This window comes from Patiria miniata, unplaced genomic scaffold (genome assembly GCF_015706575.1).
Source record: "Patiria miniata isolate m_02_andy unplaced genomic scaffold, ASM1570657v1 HiC_scaffold_20, whole genome shotgun sequence".
Taxonomy (NCBI): Eukaryota; Metazoa; Echinodermata; class Asteroidea; order Valvatida; family Asterinidae; genus Patiria; species Patiria miniata.
The window spans coordinates 26,091,464-26,109,844 of NW_024037059.1; the positions used below are offsets into that span (position 1 = coordinate 26,091,464).

The window sequence follows — 18,381 nt, forward strand, 5'->3', positions numbered from 1 at the left end:
CATGATCAAGGTATGACATTGATATCTACCTCAATCAAGGTGTTTTGTTGCATGTTCCCTGATCAATATTAACCCTTACTCTCTGAGGGTAGTTTACTGCATGTCAGTTGGTTATGCCAATGCCCTCCAGCTGCAGTTATTTGGAGGATACTTTGATGTAGCAGTGAAGGCTCCAATTGGCAGGAGTTGGAGGCCCTGGAGGGTGCCTGATACTGACCAGCTGGGGGCACTTGATTGTTATCAGAGGACTCTCATTGTTCTCTGTGGCATGTATTGGAGTGCCTGTCCAGTTACCCTTGAAATGACATGGCAGATATTGGAGGGCCATGCAAAAAACATAGGAGTTTTTCTTGAGGCACATATTGGCATGCGTTGGAGGGTCTAGTAGGGTAAGGGTTACAGAAACAATGTACCTCAACCAAGGGAATTTTTGTCAGTGTCTAAGAACAAGGGGTACACATAAATAAACTGATCGAGGTATGACATTAATATCTACCTCAATCGAGGTGTTATGGGGTAATGTGTGTAACATTGAAACGTCCATGAATCGATGTCAATTGTTTCACTTTCTACCCCGATCCAGGTATCGCCCATCGAGATCTCAAGCCAGAGAACATCCTGTGCGAGAGCAAGCATTCCATCTCACCGATTCAGATCTGTGATTTTGGCCTGGGCAGTGGCATTCACATGAACAGCAGATACAACACGCCGCTCACCACCCCAGAACTACTCACACCGGTAAGCTCAATTGATCCAAATTCTTTAAGTTTTTGTAGCCCTTTACCTTGATGGCAAAAAAAACCAACCGGACAAGGCAAGCCTGGTAAAGTTTGTCCAAGAGCTAACAAAATTCTATTCAACTGTTTCAGAATGGTTGTTCAATGAAAGTATTGTAACCTAACTCCCTAGGCGTTTTGCTAGGGTGCAACCGCGATCCTGCAAAATCTTCCAACTCCCTCCATGTAAAAATTGCATTCAGCCTCGTTATTTCTTGAATGTGGTCCTTGGAGCAGAAACCACTGCCTCAATCCTGCAAAATCCTCCAGCAATCACTGTCAATATGTTGAGGCAGAGCCAGTGACATCCTGGAGCAGTGCGGAGGATTTCAAGTATAATACAGGACTACATTTATGCACGGCTGAGCTTAAACAACACAAGGTCTGGCCTAAGAGCTTGACACAGTGCATCCTGCGAAATCAGCCACATATTTTGCCATATAGCCTCAATCCTGCAAAATTCTCCATTAGGCAAAGAGGATTTGGGAAGGTTAGGGTTAATGAATCTGTTTACGGGGTAATCCTATATGATAGCACTGCCCAGCTCTTATTACCAGTCACAAGGGGCAGTCGGTCAGTCAGTCAGTCAGGGAGATAGGCTCAACGGGGACACTAGGCTAGCCCTCTGTGACCAGCCCAAAAAAAATCATGAAACCTCCCAAACCTAGGAAATGGCAAATTTTATTTTCAACACTTATTTTCTTCTTGAAAAAAAACAACAGGTTGGTTCGGCCGAGTATATGGCTCCGGAAGTTGTGGATGCTTTCATTGACGACGACGAAGCCTCGGCCTACGACAAGCGGTGCGACTTGTGGAGTCTGGGCGTCATCCTGTACATCATGCTGAGCGGCCAACCGCCGTTTGTCGGTAACTGCACGGAGGATTGCGGGTGGGACAACGGCGGCGCCTGTCAAGAATGCGAGGTAAGTTACTCTGCACCAATAGGGGGCGCTGTAACAGTGACATTTTGGGGTTACGCACATAAGAGAATCCGTGGCGATTGAAATTTGAAAGTTAAATACATGTTACCTTACCTTGACATTTTTTGTAATTTTTGATTATTAATTTTTGAAAAGCTGAACAAAGAAGTTGAGTGGAGTTGAGTTTGAACCTGCGACCTCCGGATTGTCGTTCCGGTGCTCGACCAACTGAGCTGTCCAGCCCTAAGTTGGCAGTTCCCCATTTGTCATTTTCTTGACAAAATGGAGAACCACCACTCGGGGCAGGACAGCTCAGTTGGTAGAGCACCGGAATGGCAATCCGGAGGTCACAGGTTCAAACTCAACTAGGCAGAAGCCATAAACCCGTTGTAGCTAGGGATCACACTGAAAGTCACGATGCTTATTTTGGTGAATTTGTGGCTTGTCTCTCAGGATATGCTGCTGCACAGCATCCAGGCTGGCATCTACGACTTCGACGGCGCCGAGTGGGACACCATCTCAGACGACGCCAAGGACCTGATCTCCAACCTCCTGGTCCGCGACGCCAGCAAGCGCTACACGGCCGAGATGGTGCTCGGCCACCCCTGGATCCAGCGCGCCCCCATGACCCCCCTCCACACCCCCTCCATCATCAAGCGCAACAACTCGGCAAAGGACCTGTGCCAGTTTGCCGCCGAGGCGGTGCTGTGCAACCGCCTGGTGGCCCAGAAGGAGGAACAGGAGGAGGAGTTGTCGGAGTCCACGCCCACCAACGACTGGAACATGCGGCCCGCGTTGCCCTTTGGGTTATCGCCACCGGGCGAGTCGGCACTTGCCAAACGCCGGGCAGCGTTGCACAGCAGCAGCAACGGCGGTGGCATTTGCATAACTGTCAACTCGGGTGGAACTTGACTTCCTTAAACCAACATCCCTTCCAATGTCGATAAAACTCCCAACCATTTTCCAAATATCACTTTCTTTGTAGCCTCGGCTTCGTGACAACTTCCGGAATCATTTATTTTACAAATGGAAACAAGCAGAAAATGCTACAAAACTTTGGTTTTGAATTACACAATTTGATCCTTCCGAAGCCGAAAAACAGAATGTACATTGAGTTGGGGCCTCAATTAGGAGCTCGAAATCATGAAGCCGAGGCAGTGAGTTAAACCCAGAAACAAAACGGAGGTTGGAGAAAAACCATTCATTTGTATGCAACCCAGTCCAACAAAATAAGTCTAAAGCAACTAAAAAAAAAATCCATTAGATGAATTCAATCCCTTAAACATGAATCACAGAACGACAGTAGTTTCGAATTCTGAAGATCTCTCAGCCAGTTTTTAAGTGTACACCTCACTTATGCAATTTTTGTTTGGAAAAAAAAAAGACTCATTTTGTTGGACCCGATTAGTTACTTTTTTGGTCATTTTTTTGTTTTTGTTTTTTGGTGCTGCATTATTGATTCATTTGCAATTCTCCTGTGGAAAAGACGTGTGTTATGTTGTCGGTATGCTGGTGTGGTTACCAACTAAAAGTGCTGTGTTGAAATAATGGGAAAGTTTTGGCTGGTTGCCTGACCTTCAGGCTGAGGCCAGAAAGATTTGGCGAAAAATGCTGCAAAGGTCTAGCGGGGAAACGTTACCTGCAGGAGTTGTACATTTATGTAAATATTTTGAGACGTGAGTTGCTTGATAAGAAAGTGTACAGAACACGCGAGAGAAAGTTATTGAAAAAAAGCGTGATATTTTGCCGGCGGCTAACTTTATTTTCTCCATGAGAAAGGAACAAAAATGCCCCCTGCGTTTTCCCTCCTTTGTCCATTTTTTCTTTTCCATTTTGCCCTATTTGTTATATTTTATTACAAGAACATCTTCCACCAAATTTGTACTTGCGGTTGTGTAAAAACAGATAAAAGATTGTTTATTTATTGCATGCTTACTTTTTTAAACCAGAGTTTTGAAGAGTGACATTGCAGGAAAATGTTTCGAAGTTTGGCAGTATTTTGTACGAATTAGGGTTTTTTTTAAATGACTCAAATTTCTTTTCAGTAATAGCCTGAATGTGGCTCCTTGTTCATTTGAGTGTTTTCAACATAAAAGCCTGACTGTGAAGTAGCTTGATCTACCTCAAAAAAGTGGTACCGTTTGGAATTTTTCTTTTCGTGAATCTCTCTCGAGATTTGCGATCCTCAACTTGCTCGGTACGTAGTACCAGACAAATCTTGATTGTATATTGGTTAACCGTCCAAAGATGAAACAAAATGCCCCACTTTTAGGGGCACAAAAATGTTTTACAAACTTCCAAAATTAACCTAGTCGTGTGGTTTGCTCATCTGAATTCTATCCGTTCGCTTCAAGTTCAAGCCGATCATTATTTGGCTTTCAAAACCTGAGAGAAGTTGTATTTTCTGATCCAGTTTAAATAATCTGCTTTATATTTGAAAGGAACTAATTCAGTCACCATAGCAACTGTAATACAAGAGAACGTGTTCAGAAATTGTTTTTTTACAGCGTTGGGAAAAGACCTTTTGTTTCTGTAAATACTGTACATTTTTTGTTGAAATATGATCAGAGAACGGATGTTAATTTATGAAAAAGGTGCCTCCGTTCGCACTAAATTTTGGACGCCTGTTACGCCCTTTTTGTTAATACTTTCATAGTTCACCTATTTATATTACGCGTTGTTGTCCACACTTGTCATTCATTTATACCGTTGGACTAAAAATTCCTTCCACCTAGATTTAATAAGAGAGTGGTTTAAAACAAGTGTATTTGAAACTTTGACTGTATTTGAAGCATAGAACTGCACTGATTGCAAGAATCTATGCTTCCTACTGTACATTGTTTCAAATTTCACACAAAATTTCATATATTTGTTCCCATAATGCAAAAAAAAAAAAATCGGTCTCTGGTCAGACCAAAGTTCCGGAATTGACGCGGGGACGCGGGCTTTTTTTTTTCCTTCAAGCTTGGATTGTACAGACAAGGTGGGGTACTATTTTGCTTTTTGGTGTCCTCGTGTACATTGGTGTCCTCCATAATTTGCCTTGTTGCTCTCGATAATTTGCCTTGGTGCAATTTCCCATTCCTTGGTGCTCTTTGGTAAAAAAAAATTGAGGAGGTGCGGCAATAGAGGGCGCTGTTGGAGCTACCGCGGAACATTTTGGAAAAAAAAAAGATTGACGCGCATGATTAAAATCGACGCGCGCGCTGACCAGAGACCGACTTATTTTTTTTTTGGCCTAAAACTGGTTTATTGAAATGTATACCTTTTTATTGTTTTTTCTTCTTTCTATTTTGTGACAGCAGATATTTTTAAGCTATTGTATGACATCCATTCCTTTTGTCAAATTTATCATTTTTAAATCAATATTTTCAGAAAAAAAAACAATTTAAGTATTTGCCAGAAGCCAGAAGTAGAGAAAAAGTTAAGTTTTATGTTCCCATTTTTTTTATTGTTTATTTTGGAGTAGAAGTAAAATACAAGGGATTTTGATCCTTATGTTGTCATACTTTTTGGATTTTACAGATAATCTTTAAAGTATAATTGAAGAAATAAGATTTATTAATGTTAAAATACTAGTGAAGAATCAGGGTTTTTGGGAGGGGGCGTCACCAATTGCAAACAAGCAATTGCATTTTTTTGATTTGTTTTTGATTTGTTTTTTTTTTGTGACAATTTCAAATCTATGTTTATCCTTGCCTTGGTTGTTTACAAGAAAAATATGTGTTAATTATATTTTTTTTTGTTATTGACCATGATTATTTTTTACATAAATGTCCCCTTTTTTAGTTAAGTTACAGTTTTCACTTGTTCAGAAGTCTGTTTTTTAATTCATTTTTTTTTTGTTACAGTTGTATTAATGCAAAATACCATACAAAATTTCAGATGTGTACAAAATTGAGCTATTTTTCTATGCCCATCAGAACTTATGGTAGAGGTGTTAAGATTTTGTGTACACAGAATGTACTTCTCTTAGAGTTCTTCTTCACAAACCTCTTTGGAATTTTGTATGGAATTTTGTTTGAAAGAAAAAGGAAACTTCTCATAAATTCTTTAATATGCAAGGAACAAAGAATTTCTGAGACTTTTCGGTCGTTATTTTATCAGAACTGCAGGAAGTTATCTGTAATTTAAAATAAAGTGCAATTGAATTACAAGTGTTGTGTTCTGAGTGTTAAGAGGTATAATTGAGTTTAAAGAATGTTTTAAGTAAATTGGAAGAAACTTAAGACAAGCCCATAGCCAGAATGAACAGTCCATATCCATACTGGCAAAATGAGTTAAGATTGCGCCCAATTCTTCGATTAAAAATAGATTCTTCAGTTCAAAATAGATTCTTCAGTTAAAAATAGACCATTCAGTTAAAAATAGACCATTCAGTTAAAAATAGACCCACTGAAGTCTTTGTTGGGGGCTCTTATCTGAAAAATTGAAGTCATTGCTTTTTTTTGCAATTAAGAGATAAGAATGAAACAAAAATTGCTCTGGCTATGGGCTTGGGGTTGTGCAAGTAATGTTATAAAATATGACATGTGATGACTATTGAAAAAATATTTACATACTTCTGAAGCATTGCTTTCCATTTCCACATAGACGCAAGTCAGCGACATGGGTCCTGGATCAAAATTAAAAGTAGTAGTAGAAAAAAATGCTGCTTATAAATTTTTGACCCAAGCAAATATCGACTGGGTACCAGTCCCATGCATTGACATCACATGACATCTTGGCTGGTAACCGTGTTTCTGTTGAGCGTATATTCAATTATCTTTGCGGTCTTAAGTGTATACATTCAGGGCTCAGTGAAATCGACAAAACCCTTATCGCTTAAAAAAACAAATCAAAGTTTTGTTTGTTCAAGGCATTTTGGCCACATGTCCTTTTTTCCTCTTTATGTGGAAATCGAGAGCGAGAGATTTATAAAACAAGGATTCCATAGGCCTGGAATTTCTCTTGGTGGTAAAAAAGAAAAAACCCAGAAATGTCTGTTTCAGACACCTTTTCCAGACCGGTGTTCCAGAGTTGCGCCAAATTATTCCCCCAAAAATTAAAAATAAGTTGGACATCTAAAGCAGGAAGGAGCGACTACATGCAAAAGATCAATTGCTGCAGTTATTTTTAACCACTTCATGTCGGATGAGGTTTTGCGGTATTTGGAATGGATGACGGATAAACACGCAATGATCGAGGCCAGAAATATCTGTCTGTGACCCGCTTGCAGCGAGCGAGGCTAGAAATATCAGAGTGTGCTACCCGCAGATGATGGCCTGAACCCGTCTGGTATCGAGGTTCGTGAAAAACAACCCCATGCCTTGGTCCGGTCAATGTGAAAATAATCCCGGCGCGAACTGGTTAACTAACCAACAACTTCAGTCAATGGACAATAAGTACGTAAAGTTCGCACGTCTGAAACCGAATTCTGTTTTGGTTGAATCGAGTCCCTTAATGCATTCTGGTTTGGTTTAACTCTGGAAGGCCAATCCGAAATGGTTGTAAGCCACCAGTGTCAAAGACCACGCTAGTGGCGGTCTTGGCTTCTGAGACATCCACGTAAATTCCAGGCCTGTTCCTGACCCATAGGGATCCATTGTTGTCGCCCAAAAACTGCAGGGGCAGTTTTTCCAAAGGGAAGGGAGGCTAGCAGTTTATTAAGGACTTGATTTCAGAAATGTCGGTAGTTGAAGCAAGCATGGGCATGAGAGGCACTTGCAGGGTTCGATCTAAAAGCCTCCCTTTTCTTATTGCTGAAAACTGCACCTGCAGAAATAGACCCTTTGCCTGTGATGTCCCATCTGAGGGTAGGTCTTTTGCTCCTCTGTGATAGGCATGAGTATACAGTTTGTACTTTTCATTGTCACAGAATTGAAATAACAAAATCTGTCTTGAGTGAGGGCGCACCGTGCAAAGGGTCTATACAGTCGAGTCTGGTTAATACAAACTCGTTCGGACCTAGCCAAATTGTTTGTTATATCAGAATTTTGTATTAAGAGGAACATCAGTCCCATTCATTGTGCTCATAAATGCACAGTCGGGACTAAGGCTTTATGTTTGTTATAACCAGAATTTTGTATTAACAGAGTTTGTACTAACGAGATTCGACTGTACTTCCATAAGTAATGGTTGCATTGGACAAGTGGGCCATATTAAAGCCTTTTTGGGCTTTTATACATTTTGGGGGAGGGGAGAGGGGGACAGTGGGGGGGGGGGGGGGGGGAGAGGGGGACAAGTGGGAGGGGTTACAGTGGGGGAGAGGTAGGGGTGGTGTAGAGGGTTCAGTAACTGACCAGACTTGTAGGTGATGGTTAGTCATATCACGTACTTTGTACTCGTGTTTTGAGTACATGTATGAGTGCTTGAGTAGGTCTGTGTCAGATAGGGCTTGAGATTGGGATGGGATGGGTAGGGTAGGGTAGGGTAGGGTAGGGTAGGGTGCCGTGGGGAGGGACGAATTGGGCGGGATGGTTTTTAGTTTTGGGTTGGGAGGGGAACATGGGGTTTGGTAGGGTGGTGGTGGGTGCTTTGGGGGTGGGGATGGATGAGTTGGGTGGGGTGGATTAGGTGGCGTTTTGGGGGAGGGGTCAGGAAATTGTTTTTATGGGAAAGTGCGGGGAGGTACACTTGTTGCTTGGGAAGTTTTAGGGAAAGTAGGGGAAATGCTAGGGAAAGCAGGGGATTTTCTGACATTTTCTTGCTTGAGCCTTAGAAACCTGGGCATTAAAGGGATAATATTGCAGACTATGTTTGATCTACAGAAAGTCAGGGAGTAACTCTTACACATGTACATATACTTGTGAACTGAAGAGCCTATTGCCATATAACCAAAATATTGGTTTAAAAATATGGGTTATACACTTCAGTGATGTATACATACTGAGAAGGGGTCCTTAACTGCTTTTGTGTAGATTTACATGTGCATGTACTGTATATTTTGTAGTCGAAAAAGATACGACATATACTGAAAGTTGCTGTAAGGGCTAAAATTGCTGTTTTTCGTCATACAAAAATTTGGGTTGGGTTCTTTGCTCAAATGGAAAGGCAAGAACACTTTTTTTTTGGGGGGGGGGGGTTGTGGAACCATTTTGTTTTGTTTGGAGATTTGTTTAGTTGTTTTGTTTTGCCTTTTGGGGGGGAGGTGTTCAACATCAATATTTCAAACGATTAATGACACTACACAAAAATTACAGGGAATGTAATTCAGATGTTTTTGATTTATTTTTCAATGGCAGTATTTGAAACGATGATATCACAACAAAGACTACAGGGATGTAATTCGGATTGGATATTGGCAGCATTTCTTATTTTGATCTTATTTTGACCCGACATGGGTAGAGGAAAACACTTTCATATATACATGTATTTCATATGCTTTTCACAGACATATTGATGTGATTTGTAGTTATTCTTGGACTTGTTGATTTTGGAGGTTCTATAGTTCTGCGGGTCAGGGCTGCTGTTTTGATAGTTTTCCTAGTTGTACAAATACAAAAAAAATTTACTGTATGAAACGTTATTTCTCGTGGGTTTTTGGTGATTATGTTTGCAATAATCTGACTGTTCAGTTTTGCAGTTGATACAGTTGTGCCATTTCGTTTCTATCAAACACCATTTGTTGATTCAGGCTGCTAAGCACATTATTTCTGCTTACTGAGCCTGTTTTTCTTTTCTTTCTACTATTGGCTTCGTGCACGAACAGAGAGGGCGCTATTTTGCCACTTCCAAGAGCCCATAGTGGGGTGCTGTGGTCCAATGGTTACGGTGTTCGACTCGTGTGCCGTGGTACATGGGTTCGAATCCTGACCGTGGGAACATGGTGCTTGTGCTCTTGAGCAAGGCACTTTACCATTATTGCTTCGTCCTTCGGATGGGACGTAAAGCCGTAGGTCCCGTGTGTGTTGTGTAATGCACGTTAAAGAACCCAGTAACACTTATCGCTAAGAGAAGGGGTTTGCCCCGGTGTTTCTGGCAGTGGCTGCAATATGCGCCGCAGCATCTTGTCAACCCTTATAAGGTGCTGCATAATGAGTCTCATATTTCTCATAAACTTTATTTACCTTTCTTTAATAATAGACATATCTCCAGCGCCTTGAGTACCTAATAGTTGGTAGATACGTGCGTTATATAAGACTCCGATATTATTATTATTATGGATGGGACGCTACGCGAGCGTACTGGTTCGCACCTGTTCAGCGTGAAGTAAACACAACTTACTTTATTCCGAATGGGCACAAAGCCAAAGCGTCTTCGCGTGAGCATCAGGCGTCATCGGCGATGCGTTCCAATGTCTCTCCCAGTGGTCTCCCCCAACTCTCCCTTTCTTACCGTTGAGGGGGTACTTGTGCACGGAGCCCACAGTCAGAACAATCTGGGTGCCAGACTACACGCAGATTGTGCCAGTACACCAGAGCGATGAAATTGGCCACCGTACTAAAAATGCCAATTGCTGATTGCCACGCATTTGACATGGATAATTCTTATGTTTTAAATTGATTAAACCAATCAATTATTTACAGGTGTTTTTTTGGGGGGGGGGGGATTGATACTTAGTCTTGTATTTAAACATTCACAAAAATTCATGGTTTCAGCATCATATGGAAAGAACGTGACCCGTGTTTAAATAAATCTGGTTTTCTTTTTCCTTTATTTAATTTAAAGACCCTTCCCCATTACATATGCTTTAAGAATCAATAGGCATCTTCACTCAAATGTCCCCTTTTTTAACTGGGTGTACTTCTCATATTGATGTACTTGTCAAATTGTGTTCCGTTAATAATGTGCAAAAAACACTCGTTTATAATCGTTTTGGTTTATGACCAAGAAATCCATTAGCTCGCTTGCAGGCATTTTGAAAACTGTTCTTTTGTCCCCACATTACAATTTCTTAAATGTTTCTCAGTAAACACCTTTTGCCAGTCATGTTCTTATTGGCATGACAACTGCTTCATTTAGTTTCTCTACATGACATGATGTTGTCATGGTAATATATTTTCCGTCACACCAAATGTTGATTAAAAAAACACATTTTATTTCAAGTCACGTTTGATGCTTATGCAAGGTTGCAGAATAAAGACACTTTTTTGTAGACACTGGATCTTTTGTAGTGTTTGGATTGTCAAATTTATTTTTGTCTCCATAATCTGCAGATTTCAATCCAAATATAGCTTAAAATGTTTGGATATATATAATTTTTATGAAACATAATTCACACTGCAGACTTTATTCGTTTCCACCTTTCTTTTAGGCGTAGTTACAAATAAATTATCCACAGCAATTGAGCGATTAGCCCTAGCTGTACTGAAACCACACCAGGCACGTCAGATAATTCGCAACTGAATCCTCAGTGTCATGGCCTAGCGGTTAAGAGCACCGAACTCATGCTCTGTAGTTTCAGAGGCAACAGTGGCATGGGTTCGTGCCCGGGCCCGGACACCTGTGCCCTTAAGCAAGGCACTTAACCATTATTGCTTCGTCCTTCGGATGGGACGTTAAGCCGGAGGTCCCGTGCGTTGTATAAGGCCTAACGCACGTAAAAGAACCCAGTAACACTTATCGCTAAGAGAAGGGGTTTGCCCCGGTGTTTCTGGCCTAGTTATACTCCCTTGTGGCAGTCCTTAGGAGAAGAACCAACCAAGTACCAAGTACCTCGGATGTAATTAATAAAGGACATAAACCTTACTCAAAGTGAAGATGGGACTGGTATCAAATACCCTGTGAAATTATTCCGCATGAAGTGGTTTTGTCTTGAAGAACACAATCACAGAAAGTGGCTTCAAAACAAGCTTGATCAGAAATATCTCGGAAGCTGCGGGCTAACGAATTCGTGTTCATGCACGAGTCACGTGATTGTGCCATGTAATTCCTGGAAGGAGTAGTGTTTTGAGTTAAACAAAAATAAATCAGTTTTTGACCCCAGTGACCCCATGATGACCTTTGACCCCAGTTTGGTCATGTGACATGATGGGGCTGGCTACTGATACTTTTGACAAAGCTAGGTTGAAATCGGTCAAAATATGTAGGAGCAATAGACAATGTCAACGTTTGTTAATAACTTTCAAACGGAATAACGGAGAGACATGATGATTTGTTGAGCTGCTATCCCGCAGCTAAAAACGGTGCCCACGGGCACAGGTGCCAGTCGACAGTTTTTGCTCAAATATATCTCTCGGAGATTTTCCCCAAGGCCCCAACTCTTCATTTGTAACCGTTAAGGAGGTACTTGTGCACGATGTCTATAGCTTTCCAATTCCTGTTATTCTTTAGCTAGTTTCCTCGCTGTAGCTGGCAGCTATGCCCGTCCTGCCTTCCACTGCTTTGCTGACAGGTGTCTGGCCAAGCTGCTGCTCTAAGCCTTGCCATGACCTGCCTGCTAGGAATTCACCTTCAGAGATGGGAAAGTGAAAAGGGAGTTAAAACTGATGCACCTTTAACAGGATTTTTTGGGGGAAGTATTTCAAGAGTTTGTTCATGAATGTAGGACTTGCACTGTTTGGTGTGCATACGATATGTGCTGTACTGTTGTGGAGTGCCGTGGCTTGGGCATTGTGTTTGTGGTCTGTGGGTAATTCTGCAGGTTTTGGGTTTGAGTCCAGCCTGGGGTCATGGTGCCTGTGCCCTTGGGCAAGGCACTTTGTCACTCATTGCTTCTCTCCACCCAGGAGTAAATGGGTACCTGTGAGGGCAGAGATGGTTAGTGTGGTTGATTGTAGCTGCTTTGCGCCGAAATGGCAGCATTGAGCTGTATACTCCCCAGGGAGCTCAGAGATGGTATTTGGAATGTTTCATTGGCCCAATGAGCAGGGTATTAATGATGTAGCGCCTTGAGCACCAATAATGGTGGATACGTGCGCTTTATAAATACACATTAGTATTATTATTGTACTGGCAATGCAATCATGTGGCAACAGGCGAGATATAGGGCCTTTAAGATTTGTGATAATTGTCTGACCCTTTTTAGAACTACCATTATCACTTACTCGCATTAGCATGTACCGTGCCCACCGTCGTTGTTTCGTCTCGCCTGACTAAGACCTTCGATGCGGTCGTCTCAGATGACTCCTGTGTTTTCCCCAAGGACCTCAATTTACCCGTTACCAAGGAGACGTCTGTTGTTGTGTCTTGCTCTGCTGTGTCGTCAGCAGGAAGCTCTACGTGCTTGGCTGCTCCTGTTTGGGGTCGGAGAAGGGTGGAAACAGAGTGAGATTGCAAGAATGGAAAACAATTTGCAGTTACAAAAATATACAAAATTATTTGAGGGAAACATTGACTTCGAAGATGTACTTTCCATGATCAACAACAAATCTGATTGAGGCAGCCGCATATACTATTTGCCAGCTCTAGAAAAAAACGGAAATATACAGAAAATATAATTACCTGGTAAAATTTGTCGGAAATCTGTTACGTATTCTCCAGTCCATTCGCGCGCTCGGTTGCAAGCAATTTCCATCTCAAACGGCGTGACGACGGGCTTGTAAAACTCCTGCGAATCAATGATGCTGTTCTCCGGACACGAGACCAGAACGTAAATGTCCACCTCCATGAAGTTAGCGAGCTTGGCCACGTTGAGTTTACCCACAACGAACGTGTAGGTCTTCTTTCCGGCCTTCTTCAGGAGGGTTTTCAATCGGTCGATGACGGCGAGGTAGTCCTTCACGCCGAGCGTCCCCGCGACGATCCCGACAACGTTGGCGTCTCGCGCCCTCTCTATTAGGTAGTACCGCTTCATGAGTTGACGGTTGACATTCAGTGTCTCTCGTAGGCCCTGCCTATGCTCGGGGTCGTAGGTGAAAAACGGACACCGGTTGTAGGTCATCATGAGATTGGTGAGTGTCGCAGTCGGGGCACCGACATAAAACACCGCGTAGTCCTCGAGCGCGTGCTGGGGCCCAATTGTGAACCGGCGCCCAAATTGGAAGTACGTGTTTGAGTTGGTCAGTAAGGCTAAATCAATGTCCGTTCCATCGTCATCGTTTCCATTACTAGTCCTACTGTCGGTTAAATTATTTCTCTCAAAATCGACTCCGGGATCCAGGATTCTTGACATGACAACCAACGGTAGGATTTCTGTTAGCCTCTTTGTGAGAGAATCTGAGAAAACAGAATGGAACAGGATTGCATTTCATCCATGGGTCGTCTAAATTTCACTTTGCCTTATATCAGTTACTGAAATAGATATTGCTATATCATGGGTCACTTCAATATTAACTCGTCCACCTATGACACTGACCAGACTGTCAGTCCGTCAGTATGAACCAGCTGACAAAATTCTCTACAATTTTCATGAGGCAAAGACATGGACCTCAGTATTTCACCAGCCAAGTTTGAGGTCTCAATTCAATTTTAAAGGAGACATTTCTTCAACATTTTGCACCCAAGAGTGAAGCAAAGTGATTTCAATTTGAAGCTTAAGACTAGACTGGTACATGTCCAACTGTTTAAAAAGATTGACCCTTCAATAGTCTGGTGGCAGGACTATATAGAGAATGTGTAGAAATAGAGCTAGGTACCAGATCTCTCTTGACACAGGTGATTGATGCAGTACTAAAAGGGTGTTGGACTGGTTGTTTCATGTGCCAGTCTATTTTCTTGTGTTGCATGCTTTTACTATCTTAAATTTTGGGACTCTCGCACACAGTATTGAGAATCCCAAATTTTCGGACTGATTATGATCATACCTATACAGTGTGCGTACACTACATCGTACATAACTACGACCGGCTGGGAACAGTCAGCGAAGAATTCCTGGAAGATTTGGCAGCAGTGGTCTTCATCAATGGGTCGCTGGCCGAAGACGTAGAGGACAGGAAGGCGCGACGTCGGGCTGAGGCAGGCACGGCCAAAATGGATGATGCTGTCTGCATTGGCATGCTGGGCAGCTATCTCATCCACACAACAGCTGTGAGCATGAAGTCAGATTTCATCAATTTATAAAAGGGAATATTAGTGTGGTGGAGCAGTTTTAAATGTCTGGTTCAAAACGGGTTAAAGATTGGTTGCTGAAATTTTAACTGCAGTATTTTACTCTCTTAATTAAGCCATGCTTTGTTCCTCTTAGACAAATTTGACTTAAAGGTACTATACAACACTTGCAAACATCAAAAAACAGAATTACCAATTTATTATGAAATACCTTACTTGACTGTAAGTGAATAATAGTCTCAAGCATCCTGTGAAATCATGGCACCTGGCATGCTGTCGTTGTGTCAAGAAAAGTGGAATTTTTGTATCAATTTCCAACGATTGTCAGCTGACCATCATTGGAAAAAACTGAGGTTTTTGAAAGACTGCCCCAATTAACCAAAATTTAGTTAGTCCACATTTTGTTTTCAATCGGTTTGTGAATGGGTGCCAGCCAGCTAGTCTGGTTTCCTGACCTGACAATTCCCCAATGTCTATACATTGCTCTGTTTTATCTGAAGTAGGATAAGGGAACCAAACTACCAGAACAGCATTTTTTCATGTTTTTTTTCCCAACATCCATGAACAAAAAAGTTTCAACAGGTCAGTGTAACAATATTTGCTATAAAGTGTGAACCTTCCATATGAAGTGTCAGCGAGAATGAAGACCACAGCTTCTGTTTCCTGTTGAAGAAACTTGACGACTGAAGTGGAGTCCAGTAGGAGCTCATCAGGAAACTGCAATGCAACCTAAACAAATAATGGTCAAGGTTGTTATCGCTACATTGATGTGTAGGTTGTATGTTATGGTCTGGTGCGGTTTTGTTTTTAACACAGTTATTCACTTTTGAAGGAGAAATTATACTTAAAAAACCCAACCATCTTTGGTATATACTTTACAAATTTCATATTATTTGGGACCCATCAATAATTCAAGCAGTTCTTTTTGAGATAATTTCAGAGGGTTGAGGTTGAAAGCATCCAAAATAATTTTTTTTTAAAAGAGCTTTTTCTTTTTAAATAAATGGAACTTTTGTGAGGAAAAAGAATTAAATTATGTTGAGGAACTCAGATAGAGCAACATCAATACAAGAATATCAAGATTATAAAAAAAATCTTAACTGTGTAAATTAAACTGTTTGATCAACAATTCTGTAATTCTTTTCATACATGTACCTTTGTGTAGGCATTTTTCCTGATGAATTCTACACAGCGAGGTATCTCATACACAGAATACAGATCTGTCTCTGACGATGCCTTTGCAATGTTGACCTCTATTGACCTCTGAATGACCTCTGACCCATCAGGACTGAATGCTGTTGCCATTGTCTGTAATTAGCGTAAACAAGTTATCAAAGAAAAAGGAAAGAATGTTGCATCCTGAGGCCACTTCAGCAGTTGTGTACAAAGGCAATCCTGTACAAAGTCTATGGAGAGTCAAGAAAATTTGCCAAGTAGGGCCTAGCCCTAGGCCTAGCCTAGGCCTAGGGGCCTACAACTTTATGACAATGTACATTTCATGGATTCATGTCTTTTCAACATTTCCTGCAATGACTGACATGACTGACCTGAATTGAGATGATATATGAAGAAAAAAGTGGCGTCAGGTTGCAACATTCTTTCCAAAATAAAATTTCTTAATATCCATTTGCTATTGCCTAGAGGCAGAGCGCTCCTACTTTCTAGAAGTAGGGCGCCCCCAACCAAGTCTCGCAAAGAAGTGCGCGTGTAAAGCTTGAAAGGGAAACGAGCTGCTGACACGTAACGAGTGCCACGAACAGACAAGAAAACTCACCATTTCACCTACTAAATTAATATCAGACGGTAGAAAAATTCTGATTGCCCCAACTGATAACTTAAGAGAAAAAATCTTACTTGTGCTTGATTTTTTTAATCAAAATATCTTCACACGACACACTTTATTTTCCGTCAGATGGACGCTGCCATTTTGAATCGCAAAGGTTTATGGGAGATTCTGCGCGTGCGCACATTCACCCAACCGTCGATTCAGGCGCCGTTTTTGACTCCTGCAGTTTTGTACTGCGAACATTGTCGCCTTCAAAACATCGGATTTGTCATCATTTTTATGGCATAAAGTGACGTTTCAACATGTACATCAAGGAGATAGTCATAGATGGGTTTAAGTCCTACGCCCAGAGGACTGAAATCAAAGGATTTGACCCGCTTTTTAATGCCATTACTGGCCTGAATGGATCGGGAAAATCCAATATTTTGGACTCCATTTGCTTCCTGTTGGGAATCTCCAATTTAACACAGGTAAACATGGCGGGGTTGGCTAGCCTAATTAATTAATGCTTTTTTTCTGAAAAGGTTGTGCTTATAATCGCTCTCAAGAATAAAAACACAATGTTTACATAGGCACAAACCGATATAAATTATAAACAATAAAATATTTACACCTATTTTAATTCATCAATTTTTCATTTTGCAGAATTTTGTTCGGCCGATTTGGCAATGAGCAGTGGCATTGCAATGCACAGTCCTACTGCCATGGCAATTTTGCTTTGTCTGTGAAAATATAGTATTGGTAATAAAAGATGGTCAGCTGTTTTGAATATAAAAAAGTAGACAAATTTCAATGAAGAATTTATCAAAATATCAGATTTATTTAAGTAGGGCGGTAGGCTAGCCCAGGTATGGTGGACTCCCTTTCCTCCCTACGTAACGGAGGGATTGCAATGAAGACTTCGTCCAACCTGGGCTAGGCGGTAGGCCTATTTTACAACTTTGCTCATCATTCCTACCAACAAATATATTTGAACACGTTTAATATTTTTTCCAACAGTGCTTATGTATCAAACCAAGATATTTTGTACTTTTGTTTGTAATAATGTTTCATTCTTTCAGTGAAAAAAATTGTTCACTATACTATTGTATTGTTCATTATTTCTTCTTATTTTTTAGAGTACAGTGAGTGCGACAGTTCCAGATCATTGACAGTTCCAAATCACTTGATTAATTTAAATTAAAAAAATAATTCCAGTGTAACCATTTTTTTTCTCCAGGTTTGATTTGACAAATTTCAATGTCTATCATTTTGCAATGGTCGGAAAAGAAATTCTGGAAATGGCTTAAACATAGTTCGGCAAAATACCCGCTTGTTTTGTAAAATATCCGTTGTTTTGTAACTGTCCTGTGAAAAGAAATGCATAAAGGCAAAATTCTGGTTTCCTCTGGTACTTCGTCTACATTTATCATTTTTCTTGAATATATTAGGTTTTCTGAATTGTAAGGAAATAATCTCAGTTACATGTATAATACATGTACAGTGCTCCTGAGATTATTTCCTTACAAGAAAATTGGCAAAGTATAATATTTTGGTATTTGAATTATCTGAATTGCCATATTCGCTGAAAGATTTCTATACACACATCAGACAGTTGCGGATCACCCATGCATGGTATGCAGTCTTCAGGCGTGATACTCACGACGTGCTGAGCACACCTTCAAGTTATGAATTATACAATGTATGTATGTACGAGGTGGCAGGGCATGCGAGATCCACAACTGTCGAAAGTGATCGGCAACTGTCGGGTTCGGTCCTGTACGAAAGCCATGATTTAGTTCTCTTTGAAATGAACCTACATGTATGTGAACATATTTGGTTTAACTTTAAAAGATGAAGAGGGGGAATTTTACTACGAAATGATGCCACTTGGACACGGAAACTCCACACATGGGCGGATGTACAGGGGTTTGTATAAAAAGTGATCCGGAACTGTCGCACTCACTGTACATTCAAATATAAAAGGCCCTCACAAGTTTTTTTTTTTTTT

General features: G+C 41.1%; 3 protein-coding genes across 6 annotated transcripts in view; 2 read left to right on the top strand and 1 right to left on the bottom strand.

Moving 5' to 3' along the window:
* Positions 1-4,577, top strand: part of LOC119728338 (MAP kinase-interacting serine/threonine-protein kinase 1-like) — a 29,095-nt gene extending 24,518 nt beyond the window's left edge. For all 4 annotated transcript variants that reach the window (XM_038200537.1, XM_038200540.1, XM_038200538.1 and 1 more), the window contains exons 8-10: positions 584-738; positions 1,499-1,699; positions 2,150-4,577. In XM_038200537.1, coding sequence (XP_038056465.1) covers positions 584-738; positions 1,499-1,699; positions 2,150-2,608 — 815 coding nt within the window. In that variant the 3' untranslated portion in view covers positions 2,609-4,577. The remainder of the gene's footprint in view (positions 1-583; positions 739-1,498; positions 1,700-2,149) is intronic.
* Positions 4,578-11,706: 7,129 nt separating this feature from the next.
* Positions 11,707-16,538, bottom strand: LOC119728340 (2-(3-amino-3-carboxypropyl)histidine synthase subunit 2-like). Its single transcript, XM_038200543.1, has 7 exons — positions 16,460-16,538; positions 15,761-15,913; positions 15,222-15,334; positions 14,362-14,582; positions 13,061-13,774; positions 12,664-12,852; positions 11,707-12,068 (listed from the first exon to the last, which is right to left on the bottom strand). The coding sequence occupies exons 2-7, from the start codon at positions 15,908-15,910 to the stop codon at positions 11,947-11,949; spliced, it is 1,509 nt and encodes a 502-aa protein (XP_038056471.1). The 5' UTR covers positions 15,911-15,913; positions 16,460-16,538; the 3' UTR covers positions 11,707-11,946.
* Positions 16,539-16,671: 133 nt separating this feature from the next.
* Positions 16,672-18,381, top strand: part of LOC119728343 (structural maintenance of chromosomes protein 2-like) — a 33,125-nt gene continuing 31,415 nt past the window's right edge. The window contains exon 1 of the mRNA XM_038200546.1: positions 16,672-16,861. Within this exon, the coding sequence (XP_038056474.1) occupies positions 16,694-16,861 (168 nt within the window). The 5' untranslated portion in view covers positions 16,672-16,693. The remainder of the gene's footprint in view (positions 16,862-18,381) is intronic.

Bases quoted from the DNA above. Each gene is read 5' to 3' on its own strand.
- LOC119728340 (XM_038200543.1), bottom strand. From the start codon at position 15,910: ATGGCAACAGCATTCAGTCCTGATGGGTCAGAGGTCATTCAGAGGTCA. The intron at 14,583-15,221 runs GTTCACACTTTA...TCATGCTCACAG, and splicing joins GCTGACACTTCATATGGAAG to CTGTTGTGTGGATGAGATAG. The intron at 12,069-12,663 runs GTAAGTGATAAT...CCATCTCTGAAG, and splicing joins CACGGTACATGCTAATGCGA to GTGAATTCCTAGCAGGCAGG.